Consider the following 14,949-nt stretch of genomic DNA (forward strand, 5'->3'; position numbering starts at 1 on the left):
CCAAGAGGCACAGTGAATAGAGGACTGGATTTGCTGTTTAGGAAGAGTTGAATTCAAATCCTACCTTAGAAACTTAATAATCATATGATCCTGGGAAAGGTACAACCTCTCTCAGTTTCAGTTTTCATCATGTGTAAAATGGGAATAATAACATCTGCCCCACAGAGTTACTGTGAGGATAAAATAAAATAACATATACAAAGCATTCTAAAGCACTCTAAATGCTAGCTATTATCATTATTAGAGAAGTGGTATATAAATTTTACTTCACAAATAAAATTCATATACACTGGAAGAGGTCATTCTTGGAAGGACAACTCAGGAAATTCTGTAGTAACCATGATTTTTCTTTACTTAATCTGTTATTAATACAGAGTTTAATGAGCCAAGACTTCTTATAGGTGAGCTATATTTGGAATTCTACTAATTCCTCAGATTCTCTATGGTATTTTGTCAGAATGTAATGGGAAATTTATTATCAATTTTTGTGATTCTTGGTACCATATAGTAATATAACGGGATATAACAACATAGGTAGAGATAAAGATGATCAGATAGAAAAATTAGTAACCACATTCCATATATAGCCTTTGATGTTTTGAATTCTAGAAGACTATAGTCCCTTTTGTTTTGGATTGGATTTCTCTGATTATAGTCTGATAGAGAAGAGCTCTGCAATGGAATTCAGAAGTCTTCCAGTACAGCTACTTCATTTTACAAATAAGGGACATGCTCAAAGTCACATAGGTAGTAAGTTGTAGGGCTGGGATTTTTGTTCAGGTCCTTTGACTCCAAATCTAGCACTCATTCCTTTGTACCATGCTACCTCATCATTTAAAATAGATACAGTTCCTGACATATTATTTAGAGTTAGCTGCTACTCAAAGGAGGTGTGACTTGTCTAAGGTCATATAGGTATTAAACAGCAGAAGTCTATTTAGTGGTAAGGGTAGGTCTTGGATCCAAGCTTTAGAGCTGGATTGAATTGGACATCTTAGTTTGTGGCAGATTTGGGGATAACATCAGAAGATCACAGGATTTTCCCTGTGGATTTAGTTTCAGAGCTGGGTGACCTTGGCACATGTCACTTCCTTTCTCTGGACATATTTTTCATCTGTAAAATGAAATGGTTTCACGAGTCAAAGTCTTTCCAACTTTCCAACTTGAAATCCTATGGACTACATAAACTTAAAATTATATTCAAATGAATATATTATAAAGTGAATTTTGTTGTTCAGTTGTTTCAATCAAGTCTGATTCTTTGTGACCCCATTTGGGGTTTTTTTTGGCAGAGATCCTGGAGTGATTTGCCATTTCTTTCTCCAGCCCATTCATTTTACAGATGAGGAACTGAGACAAATAGAGTTAAGTGACTTGTGAGGGTCACACCACTAGAAAATATCTGAAGTCATATAGGAATTTAGGAATAATGAGTCTTCCTAACTCCAGGCTCAGTGCTCTATCCACTGTGCCACCTCTCTGCCCCATAAAGTGAATACTGGGTGTGATACAAAGGGCAGAGAACTAGAATCTAGGACACAGGTTCTGGCTCCTTCTACTTCTAAACGGGGGTAGGCAATAAATATTTATATAGCAGTTACTACAGGCCAGGCATGTGCTCAGTGTTTTTACAAAACCATCTCTTTGATGCTCACAACAACTCTGCAATAGATGCTATTATGCCCACTTTAAAGTTGAGGAAATCAAGGCAGAGAGAGGTTAAGCAACTTGCCTAGTGTCTGAGTCAATCTGAGATCAGGCTTTTCAGACTCTAGGCCTGCTATTTTATCTACTGCACCTACCTGTCTTTGTTAATTATATAATAACATAACAACTCATAGCACTTCTAGGTTTGCAAAATACTTTCCTCATAACCATACTGTGAACTAGGAAATCCAAGTATTTTTATCCCCATTTTATGTATGTGGAAACTGAGACTCAGAATTTGACCTGCCATTGACAATACTGGCAGTATATATTGAGGAAAGATTCAGATATAGGTCTCCTGACTTCAAGTCCAGTGCTCTATCCATTATATCACATTGCCTGTGTGGTAAAACTCTATGACCCTAATCTTGGCTCTTCTAATTGGTTGTGTGATCTCACTCAATGTAAAATGAAGGGATCAGATTATCTCTAAATGCCCTCTCAGTTCTAATAATGTAGGTTTTCTTAATTTAAAAAACACATTAGATGCAAATGAATTTGCCATCCTCTTCCAACCAGCTCTCTCCATTTTATGAGTTCATTCTACATCTGGGTTCAGGCATTTCCATTTTATCCAGAGTAACATTTTAGCCTGGAAATTCCATCTTCTAGCAAATGACCAGCTTGATTCTCTCACACAATTTAATAAATTCTTATAATCATATGACTTCCAAAAAAAAATCTGTCCAATCAATTGACAGGAACAGGCAATTGACATTTTTACCCAGCATAAGTCTGGCTTCCCAAGTTACTTTGCTCTTAACTTGGTCACACACCTTCCGAACAATGTAGCTGTCCTTAACTTATATTTGATACATTCTGTATACTCTTTCTGTCCATTCTGCCTTGGTTTAAAGTTTTTGACTTTTTAATATGCATCTACCTAAACTAAATCTGTCCCAGACTACAAAATTCCAGAGAATATGGATACATACAATTCTGTCCATTTGTTTTTCTGCCATATCTTGATTAAATACAATACTCTATGACATAGGGTAAATCCACATAAGGCTACTCTGTAGTGGACTCTAATCTTCCAGAGAGTACCTAAGGTATGGAGGCAAAATGCTTTGTGTACAGTGTTGTACACAAGTGATACTGAAACTGAGAGCTGGCTACATACCTGCTCCAATACCCCTTCCCCCATTACCAAAAACACTGACTGTAATTCTCCTCATATAACATCTAAAAATAGAGCATATGTGTTAAATGGATTCAGGTTTTGTTCAGTATCTGCACAACTACTAAGTGGTAAATACCGTTGTATCCCAAGGGATTGCAAGAATTACACACCTCCCAAGTGTTTCATTTACTTTGAAGAAGTAATTTAGGCACAAGGTGAATTAAGCCTATAAACTCCAGTTTCTAATTTTAGTGATTTATCTAGTCTTTCATTCTCTTGGTCATGTTCCATCCAATAGTGTAATTTAAGACAGTAGATCAAGGCTCCTTTAAGCAACAGGGCTGTTCCCAAAATAAAAGGCATTAAGGTGGTAGGGGAAAAATATAAAAAAAATGTGTTTGTGACTGCAAGAAAAAAATCAAATGTTGTGACTAATGGATAACTTGAAACTTGCTAATGCTGGCATGAAAGAATAGTGAGTTTAAATTCTCTAATATAAGTAGATACACATGTATGTATATCCACACATATATGCATATCCAATTATATATATATATATGTATATAGGAATGTATACAGAGAGACATATTTATACATATGTATTTCATATACATGCACATACATTTATATATCCATATGTATACCTGTATGTGTGTATACACATATCCTTTCATAGACGTTGCAGGGCAGAATGATTACACAGAATGATTAGACAGCTTTGTTTATATCATGTGGCAGGTTTGATAACCTTTGTTACACAAGAATGAAGAAAGAGTAACAAAGTGACTTAAGGGCTTCTTTCATTTCCAGTCTCCTGTTAGACTTGTTGAGATGAAAATAACAAGACTTTTATCTATTCATCTCTACCATACTTAGTTGCAATCAAACACAAGACTATGGAAATAGATGTATTGTTTTCCTGTTTACAATAAATAGCCAAGATATTCACAGATTTGACAGTTTCACTAGAGACTTAAATCTCATTGACTCATTTTCATTAATTCACTTTCCACACTCAGTAATGTGTTAATGGATAAGAGACTAGAACAGAGCTTAGGGTGAGTCTGATGGGAAGCTATCTCCAGGGCACCACAGGTGGCAGCTTGAGGAAATGCAACAAGGAACCCTATTACAGATTTAGTATTTATTATTATTGTTATTGACAGAAAATTCCACAGTGAATAGCACGTCAGTATTTACTCTGTGATTAGTCAAGTTTTACTCATTACTATGAAGGCTCAAGTCCTCTGATGGGCAGTAATAAGTAGGGTGGAATTTTTAAACCTTGCCTAGAGAATCACAAATGACTGCTATCTGTTCTGTCAACTGTTACACTAGATTCTTTAAGGAAGCTTCTAAAAATATATTACCAGATGGTTACTGTGAAATAAGTCAATTTCAAAGAAAGTCATTTATTTTCAAATCATTTGAATTTTCTTCTGATTTTTATTACCTGATTATTTAAGGTAACTACCAACAAAACATGTGTTTTGTTTTTAAGCTATAATATGTAGTATTAGGCAAAGTTTTGAGCAGTAACAAATGGTCATTTTTGTATACTTTTCTCATATATGTTGTAGAAGGTAGTTTTTTTCTTTCTTTTCTTTATCCAGGAACTCTTCCAATATGGCCTATTAAATATTTGAATAACAAAAAGGGTTTTATCCCACATCCTAGTGTTGTACAGAGATATATTAAAATAACTTTTACCATTAAAAACTGGATACAATTTCTTCCTATATGTTTTCAGAACGCCATTTCAACATTTATAACAATTTCTCTACTGTCAATGGTCATTTGAATTAGAAAACTCTTAAAGCAGAGAGTAATTGAAAAAAAATGTCACTTGCATTTAAACTTTCAGTTATACTGTTTTACGTAACCAGGTACCAGATTTTGAATTTTGACTTCAACTCTTTTCAAGGAACAACTGTTATTTACATATTGTTGTGATGGTAGAGTTATCCTATACTGTTATCTCAACATAAATTTATTAGTATGATTAAACTTTTTTAAAAGTAGATTTTCATAAGTTCATTGCCATTCTAAGTTAATGTTAAGATTCTAGCTAGTATCAGTAAGCTGTGCCTCTATTTCTCCTATATTCTGAGAAGGCATCATAAGCACATTGGAACACAATAGCCCCAAACAGACAAGTCACTTAACCTCTTTCTCCTCATGGTCCTCCTCTGTCACTTGAGAGATTTGGACTAGATGACACCCAGTGTCCCCTCCTAACTCCAACATTCTAGCAGTCTGTTATCATGTCCTAGAGCCTGCATGAAAGGACATTCTCCTTCTCTGAAAGGATAATGCAATACTCTCTAAAGGTCTGATAAAATACCAATTCCAGTTATGGTAAAAGTAAATAAAATGCAAGATTTAAACCAGGGGCGGGGACTGTGACCTCAAGGCCACATGTGACCTTCTAGGTCCTTGGGTATGGTCTTTTCACTGAATCCAAGTTTTACAGAATAAATTTGTTTATTAAGGGCATTTGTTCTGTGAAGTTTGGATTCAGTCAAAAGGCCACACTTGAGGAGCTAGAGGGTCACATATAGCCTTGAGGCTGCAGGTTCCCTACCCCTGATAAACAAATCTTTTTCTTGTGAACTTCAAAAAAAGACCTTTAATATGGACATGTCAAGAAACAGACAAGCTTAGGTTACTTACTGACCTTTCATAATATGAATCACTATAATTACTTTGCAAACTATTCCACTAAAGTAAGTCCACTTTTTAGTACTTATTTCTTCTTAGTGCTAAGAACTTAACAATTGCTTGCCTTCAAAGTGGCTGGGAGAAGGAGTGGGAGGGAGGAGAGAATAGAGAACTCAAAATTTCAAAAGAAAAGAATGGTAAAATTAAATAAATAATAGGAAGTATATGACAAAGGTTGTGGAATTCTGTATGTGTATTTTTCTTACACATTTGTGATAGTAGCATGCCACACAGGCACAGCAACATTTTATAGAGACCGAGAGTACAAAGTACTGAAAGATAAACAGATACAAATATTCCAAAATTATTGATTTATTATTGTTTACATCAGTTATATTTATACTTAATCAATAGAACAATGCATTACAAAAAATATTCCATTCCATATACACATGATCTCCATAGGAATACTACATCTACAACAAGGTATAAAAGAAACTGCTGAATGATGGTAGGTGCAGTATAAAAACTAGGACTTTCATAGCTGAAATAGTTCAGTTACGCAGAAAGTAAATTTCTATTGGGTACATTCAGATTTGTCTTGGTTTAACCAGAAACTAGGATATTTTACTAAATACTTAAAGTTTCTTAACAGAAAACTTTCACATCAAGCAGTGGAAAAGATGATAGGTATCAGGGTCTACATTTTGAAAGGCTGAACACAAAAAGATAACAGATTGCAAAGAAAATCACTGTGGAGTGGCCATCAGTTGTTATTTTTAATGATGTAGGAAAGTGGAAGAAAAAGGATGCTAAACAATACACACCCCACCTCCTTTTTAATCATAACAAATATTGTTCTCTTTTGATTTATATGTTGACTAGAGTCACTGTCTTAAGATTCAGTACATTACTAACTCATTACCATGGCTATAACTTGTGAATATTGTGCATTTGCATCTGGTGTCAAACTTTTCCTAATGCTATGATGCCCAGTAGCACTAGACAGAATTATTCACTAATCTTATAGTGAAAACTACATTTGTTCCTTACCTCCATAAACTTCCACGTACGCATTTATGGGTTTATTTCTTGTGAATTATATAAGAATTTTCCTACGTTAGTTATCCCTGTCTAAACCACTGGAAATCAGACCTGGATTTTATATTGATACTTTTGTGAATGCCTGCTTCCCATAACATTTATTTGGCTACAGACTGGAAAATGCCAAGACTGCAAAAGATAAAAGACAGCTGATTATGCAAACACAAACCAATACTTTAGTACTTCAGATATAAGTAATAGGAAAACAGAGAAAATACCTGCAGAAAGGTCAGTAACACTTGGAGGGGTCAAGGGGGGAAAGGGGATGCTTATTTTTCAATTGTGAAAGTGAAGTGTAAGTTCTAAAAAAAATAAATAAATAATAACCCCAAAGTATGTTTTATCACAAAGCCAAGAATCAGAACTCTTAAGATGTAACTTATAAATAAGGGAAAAGAAATCCACAAAGAGACCTAGAACTTCTAGCATTTTATTTAATGTAACTGCCACATAACAGAATCAAAAAGATCAAACTTAAAATGAAGACTTTTGTTCACTTTCCTTTTTCAAAAAAAAAAAAGTACTGAAATGAAGACGTACACCACCTCCAAGTAATTGTCTTTATAATAATGAAAGAGAAAAAGCACATTTTAAAGAGGGGCTACTATTTCAAACATTATAGTTTTTCTTTTGATTAGCTCCTAAGACATTTCTAATGGGGCGACACTACTGAGAACTTTCTCATTTAAAATTCACTTTAATGAGACACACTTTCCTGCCTCCCTGTCTCCCCCCCGCTTTAAGCGATTACAGGAGTCCTATAATTCTCAACACAGTGACACTCTTAGATTTTAACTATCTAATTTATAAAATGTATCATTTAGAAAACAATCCTAGACATGACACAAGTGGAAAGTAGTATACTGTCTAAGATGTAGGTGAAAAGTGTGCATCTTATATATGCATTTTATTCCAGTGTGTGTTTTAGGATATATTTTAAATCATTCAATAACTTCTCTGCAACTGATTTGACTGTTTGGTTTAATTTCAACCATGCCCATGACAAATCGGAAGAGATAATGAATAGCCTGTATGCTATGTATATTATATATGACAGATGTATGACATGTACACTTTGAAAAATGTTCAAGGCACTAAGACAATCACAAACTAAATTTATTTAGACACTCAAAGGAAAATTCAATTTAGGATATGATATATGTGAAGCACACATGCTCTAATGTTAGATTTATTGCTAAGAAGAATATGAAAAATGATTCCAGACTAAAGTATATATCAAAACTCAAACAGCGAGAAGCTATCCAGAATGTATGTGAAAGTTCCTCGTATCCACGAGTTGGAGGCAGAAATCCCATGACAGACTTAGAGATTTGTAAAGCAGGCAATACTGAAAACAGATATTCAGTTGTCCAAATAAGCAGCCACACAATCTTAAGCCATGTGATATGAAGATAAATACATACACTTATTCTGTGTACTAAATGTATTTGCAAGATAATAAACAAGTGCCCTTCTGAATTTATGATCATTGAACTGCTCTTACAATTCTTAGATCATTTCTAAATAATCCTTAAGATAAATCAGCCTCTTGGACAAATCCTACTCTTAGTTCAATCAGTAAAATATATAATAATCTATTTGGAAATTCTTCCTTTTCACAGTATTCTCCATAAAGTCCTTCTCTACAACATGTTTTCCTTCTTTTAGCATGGTAGCTGTAAAAATACTACTGGCAACTTACATAAAGTTTATCCTATACATAGTCCATAAACAGAAAATTGTACTCTGTGTACATCCCAGCTCATGGTTTCTCTGGTCTAATTTCAGGTACCTCTTTTCATCCCCTTAAGAAATAAGTATGACAAGACAGAGTAATGTTAGAAGTCACTAAAAAGCACTCCCTTACCTTCTAAACCTGCTTCAATCAGCCCAAACTGTTCCAATAATTTAACAAAAAGCACAATCACGATGAGAACTGCTATCATTTCAAGCCCTTCCAAGTTCATGGTGAGCTAGGTCATGGTCCGACCACAGGTACTGAGGCAAGTGCTCCTCTGCCTGGCTTTCTTTGCAAAGCCATTAAACTACATTAAGAAGGCTACTGCTGGAGAAGGGAGAGGGAGAGAGGGGGAGAGGGAGAGAGGGAGAGAGGGAGGGAGGGAGAGGGAGAGAGAGAAAGAGGGAGAGAGGGAGAGGGAGAGGGGGAGAGAGAGAGAGAGAGAGAGAGAGAGAGAGAGAGAGAGAGAGAGAGAGAGAGAGAGAGAGAGAGGTGAATGCGAGTGTGTGTGCGTGTGCGTGTGTGCGTGTGTGTGTGTGCGTGTGTGTGTGTGTGTGTGTGTGTGTGTGTGTGTGTGTGGAGAGAGAGAGACAGAGAGACAGAGGTGGAAAGAGGTAAAGGGAGAGGGAGGAGGGAGAGAGAAAAAGCAGAGAGAAGTAAGGGGGAGAAAATAAAGAAAGGGGAGAGCAAGAGAAGAGAGATGAAGATGCAGAGAGAAAAGGAAAGAGAGAAAGAGACAGTGAGAATGCATCCTGTCTACCCTAGCAGAGGCCAGAAGTAGCAGCCGGATAAACTCAGGCCTGTCAGAATTATCTGTTTCCTCGTTATCACTCTTACACAGAAAGACAGCCATGCATGAAGTAAAGCGCCGATCACCCAAAGACCCAGGAGGTCATCCAGTAAAAGTCCCCAGTAAAAATGACGTGCCCGGAGTGATAGCTAGGCATCTGGGAATATGCTGCTCCTGGTGCCAGTCAGGGCTGCTGGTAGGCTTGTTGTGGAGAGTCAGTTGCCTTGGTAACAGAAGCTAACTAATGTGTGGACTCACTCACGCTGGATACTAAGGGATGAAAGAGGCCTCTTCTTAAATGAAAATTCAAAAAAAATATATAAAAAAGGGGAGAAGGAGGAGTTACAATTCTGACTTTGCTGCTTCTGATTCATTGTTTATTATACCAGGGAAAGGGCAAAGATTTTAACCAAACCAGCTAAGTGGGAAAAGAAATGGGGATTTAAGGGATTTGTTGAGTATTGACTTTCTACTTTTCAATTAGTTCCTTCTTTCTGAAAGCTCAATGTTGTTCATTACGAATTAACTCTTTCATTTGACTAGTAATGATTGCATTTCAACATTTCATGATATGTACTCTGTGGACGCATGACAACAAACGTATTTCATTGTTCTCTCTCTAGTAATCTTTTTATTTTAAATGAAAGCACCTTTTGTGATAGAGAAATATTCAATCAAAATAAAAAGCTTCTTAAAGTTTATAGATATCTTTCATCCAAAACTGCATAGCAGTGGAAGTATTTATAACACCAGGAGAGAAGACTGCATTGCAAATGGACCACACAAAGTTTGTGGCATTTTAATTTATTCATCAACCCTAATAACATTAGTACCTGAGCATTTTCCAAAGTAGTAGTTAATTGGATGCATAGATCTTCCTCCTGCTCATTCATAAGCTTATTACTTGCACTTACAATAATCTGTGAGCTTCCTATGGGTGAATTAGATGGACTGTCATTGCTAGGTGCCAGATACAATTCTGTTTCTCCCCTAATTCCTCATTCTCACTTAAAAAAGCTGAAAGAATTTTAGTTAGCAAATTATTCTATTGTTAATTCTTTGCTTTCATGACACTTTCTCTAAAACCATTTAAATTGTCTCAATTTATGAGTATGTGAAATGGGTTAGACCTTCCTCTTTAAAATTGAAACAAATATTGGTCCCGCTAGGTTCTTGTTGATTGTGTTTGTTCTTTGTTCTCGAAGAGGACCATGACATCAAGATGATGACTTGACTTACAGTTGACTTGGATTTGAATGAGGGAGGGCTGTGCAAGGTCACCAGCCTCACCTTCTTCTCCTGAGCCATCTGGGTCCAGTGGCCTGATATTCATCAGGACAGCTGGAGACAGCCCAGGATGCAATGTGAGACCCTGGTCCTTTCAGGCCTAGGTCTTACAGCATTCTCACCTTGAGTGAGATACACCCATTCAATGAATAGACCACTTTAAATAGCTTCTCAAGGGATAGCCCCTTTAATAAAAAAAATAAAATCAAACAAGGAGGGGAAGACCCTCATGGTTCCTGGGTAAAAGAGAAACAACTACTACTGTGTGTGTGCATCTGTGTGTTCGTCCTTCGTTGCCAAGAAGACCATACCAACAGAAAAATAATGACATGACTTGCACTTGACTTTGTTTTTGAGTGAGGGAGGGCTGTGCAGGTCACCAACCTCACTTCTCCTCCAGAGTCATCTGAATCCAGTGACCAGATATTCATCAGGATGATTAGAGATGACTCAGGATGGGGCAATTGAGGTTAAGTGACTTGTCCAAGGTCACACAGCTAGTGAGTATCAAGTGTCTGAGGTGAGATTTGAACTCAGGTCCTCCTGACTCCTGTACTGGTGCTCTATCCACTACACAACTAGCTACCCCAGAGTATAGAGAGAAGTGGTGCTCCACAGAAGAAAGATGTTCCATTAAATTAGAGTTAATTTAGAATTAGAAGATGTGGGTCCAGATCCCAGCTTGATTATTTCATTACATTTGAGACCTTAGGGAAGTCACCTTACCTTTTCCACCTCAATTTATTCATTTGTAAAATGAAGCTGCTTAAACTCCTTTCCAACTCTCTTATCCCATAGAACTTAGTGAATAAATGAATGAGCAAACATTTATTAAGCATCTACCATGAACCAGACATGTATGGTGTCATTTATCAGACATGGATAGAATGAGTCTACATTCCATGCATGAGGAAAATTACTCAGATTTTAAATTATAATTAACATATGTATATGTATTAATCTTCCTATTCACCCCCATGGCTTTTGAATATTTTTTTCCCCCTTAAAAAAGTTATCCTGTCCCTGAAATCTACAAATTGAGCTGCTCTGCTGGAACAACTCTTCTTTCGTACCATAAGTTTCTGTCTCATTGTCTGAAGTGGTGTTGAAGTCTTTTTTCCCCGCTCTTTCTTCTGTCTACTATGTGAGTAGTTGTCAACTTCAATTTACTCCAGAGGAAGCGATTACTTGCTCCCTTTCCTTTATGTCCAGTTAGCTAGCACATATCCTACTCAGAAGTGCAGGCTTGTGGAAGGCACTGATTCTACTATGGTTCGTGAATTTCTTGCCCTGGCTTCACATTTGTGCCCCTTCCCTGCTATTGGTGTTCTTATCTTGTGGGTTAACACTTTTTTTTTTTTGGTTACAATCCAGACTAACCTTAGGAGCCAGTAGAATAGGATGTGTTTATGTGAGAAGACACCCTTGAATCAAAATAGGTTCTTCCTTAGAAACCAAGGGGTCTCAAATTCCGCCATGAATAATGATTTCTGCTATTTGCCTTTTTGGAGAAAAGTTGAAGGATGAGAAAACTCCTTGTGCCAATATAGGTGAGCTTATGCTTTCTAATTTATAGTTTAATAGTGATTGTTATTTGTGTGTTCTCAAAGAGGACCAATCCAATTCATTTGCAAGCCAAGATAACACCTTCCTGAAAAGAGACAGCCACAACCCCAAGACATCAAGTTATTTACCCACTGTATCAGACTTCTGACTTAACCCTGGTCTTCATTCTTGGGCAGGACCTGGCTGTATGACCTCAAAGGGACTTATATTTTACAAAGGGCTCCCCGCAACTATGTTTGATCCCTTAATGATTCAGTGCATTAGGTAGGGCTATTAATATTCTTAGACCAGTTTTATAGACAAGAAAACCAAGGCTCAGAGAAAACCACAGAAGCCTAGATTCTGAAATCCAGGAAGGGACCTTATTGGATTTAGAGCTGGTAGGAATCTTATCTAATCTCGTCTACTGTAGTCATTTTACTGGTAAGGAAACTAAAGCCTAGAGAAATTTAGTGGCTTTCCCAGGGTTCTCAAGGTGGGAAATAGCATAGGTGGAATTTGTGCCTGAGTCCTCTGATGCTAAATCCAGCCTGGTTATTCTCTATACTATATTGTTTCCTAGTCTTCTCCTTTTATAGAGGAGAAAACGTTGGAGGCCAGAATGGATAAGTGGTTTTCCCAAGAACAGAGAGCTAGTGAGTAAGAGAATTACAATTCAAAATCGGATTACCTGACTCAAAAATCCAGGCATTTTTCCATTATAACACTGTTGCCCAGGAGCTCATTGCCTTCTCCAAGAGGGTTTGGTTTTTTTTGGTTTTGAACTTTTTATTACTGTAATGCCAATATTAATAGGAGATGAAACACATTAGATAATTAAGTCCTTATTCTGATTTATTTATTTAGATCATTTTCAGTCCTTGACAAGAGGAACTTGGTAGCACTGAACGTTATTTACATTCATATTACAATCCCCCAAAGGATTGTGGAATAAGGAGGGAATGAAGGAAGGAAAAAGGGTGACGAGATGGGGACTCAGGTATGAGGAGGATAAGCCTTGTGAATTCGACAATTTTGCCTAAGGTGGCCTTGGCTGCAGCAGTTAAGAAACCAAAATAGCATAACTGGAGATTTATGTCTCCCAAGTTCTCTAAAAGGTTAAGTATCACTCTTTCTGGGCTCATTCCCCTAAATCACATCAAGAATTAGCAGGTTGAATCCCTACAGGGGAAAGCCTGTGGGAGGCTATGCTCTTAACATTGTAGCCCATGGGCCTTTGCTGATGTGATTTTCCTTTAACATTTGGCCAGTGGACTCGGTTAGTACTTGAAAAAGGCATTCTCCCAAATAGAGTAAAAGAACAAGATTAATTACAAAACATTCTCCCATAAAAATCTGAGAAGCCCTCAGGGAAAGGGAAGAGACTTACCATGAACTTAAGGGATAATAATGGTAGTAAGGATCATATGTGACCAAGGTAACTTTGGATCAAAAAAGTCTCCCTATTCTATCTCTCTCTGGAGAGTCCTAAGAAGTTTATTTTGGCCTAGGATTTTGGTGTTGGTGATGGATGAGTCATTCTGCTGCTAGGCTGAGTTGGCTCCTTACAGGGCAAGATGTTCCATTGAATGGGAGGCTCATCTGGGCTTGCTGTTCATAGGGTGCATTATCTTGACTGGATATGCCAATCTGTGGCTAGGCAGGGGCAAGTAGGTCTCTTGGATGATGAGCTGGTTCCTTCCTGGACTCAGCTGCTCCTGGTTTGGGCCAAGCAGGTGACTTAATCACTGGGTAGCTACTATTAGACTTGGCTAAGCACATTAAAAGCCCCTTCATAACCTGGACCCCTCCTTTCCAGTCTTATCACACCTTACTCCCCACTATGAACTCTTTGATCCAGTATCACTGAATCCAGTGACACTGGCCTTGTGGTTCCACAAATAAGTCACTTTATCTCTTGCCTCCAGTCATTTTCTCTGGCTCTCCTCCTTGCCTGGAATGCTTTCCCTTCTCATCTCTTCCTATAGGCTTCCCCAGGCTTCTTTAAGTTTCAATTCTAGGATCTTTCTTCTCTTTTTTCTTTTCTATGTAACTTGTATATAGCATGCTTGTAAATTTTTTTTGCTTATTGTCTCCCCCATTAGATCTTAAGCTCCTTGAAGTCAGGGATTATCTTTTCCCTATTTTGGTATCCCCAGGACTTAGCACAGTGCTTGGCATATGGTAGATGCTTAATAATTGTTTATCGACTGACTAACTGATGATTCTGGATTAAGCTGGGCAAGATGATCAGCTTCAGGATCCAGCTCAAGCCACTAGATCCCCTTGAGTCACTCTTTGATGGGCAGCTGCATTTTTGTCACTTCCACTTTCTGTCTAGGCTAAGTGTTAAACAGTGTTCTTTTCAGCTAGGATAAGGCACTTAACCCAGCCTTACCTCTAAAGTCCTCAGAGATTTGGCTATAAGTTTTGTTATCTGTAGGCAGAAGGTTCAACAATCTTGGCTCAAAGCAAAGTCCACTCCAGTTATGCTTTCCAGATTCATATTGGGTCTTATACAGATAAGCAGCTGAAGGCAAAGGAATACAGATTATCCATGCCCAATGTGCAAATTCATTGTCTCTTCATGTCTTTGGATAAATTGTTGGATTCTTCAGGCCTCAAACTCTTCCTAAAGTGTGGAGTACTTTACACCTGAAAGGGGTTCCCTTTACATTTCAGCGTGTAGTTCTTTTGCCTCGGCCAACCTTCAGCTTTCCTGAAGTCCAGATGGGCATATCTCTTACAGTTAAACCAAGTCAATGGTCTTCAGTCCCTGACTTTTGGTACCTGATGCTGTATTAACACCAAATATTATCTTCTCGTACCCTCAAAGAAAAGCTAACACATGGAAACTATCTTTTCTCTATAGTCCAGTTTACTCAAAATCAGCACTTACTGGCAGGAGTGAATGTATTTATGCCTCATTTTCAGCAAAATGGCTTTTGGAAAGAATGCTTGTTTTCTTTCCAAAATGAAAAATGAAACCAGTCT

At 37.3% G+C, this 14,949-nt stretch overlaps 1 protein-coding gene across 1 annotated transcript in view; it reads right to left on the reverse strand.

Moving 5' to 3' along the window:
* The window catches only part of KCNIP4 (potassium voltage-gated channel interacting protein 4), a 506,159-nt gene extending 494,824 nt beyond the window's left edge, over positions 1-11,335 (reverse strand). Inside the window, exon 1 of the mRNA XM_072622134.1 lies at positions 8,463-11,335. Within this exon, the coding sequence (XP_072478235.1) occupies positions 8,463-8,562 (100 nt within the window). The 5' untranslated portion in view covers positions 8,563-11,335. The remainder of the gene's footprint in view (positions 1-8,462) is intronic.
* Between the last annotated feature and the right edge of the window lie 3,614 nt (positions 11,336-14,949).

The sequence above is a fragment of the Notamacropus eugenii genome, chromosome 6 (genome assembly GCF_028372415.1).
Source record: "Notamacropus eugenii isolate mMacEug1 chromosome 6, mMacEug1.pri_v2, whole genome shotgun sequence".
Classification (NCBI taxonomy): domain Eukaryota; kingdom Metazoa; phylum Chordata; class Mammalia; order Diprotodontia; family Macropodidae; genus Notamacropus; species Notamacropus eugenii.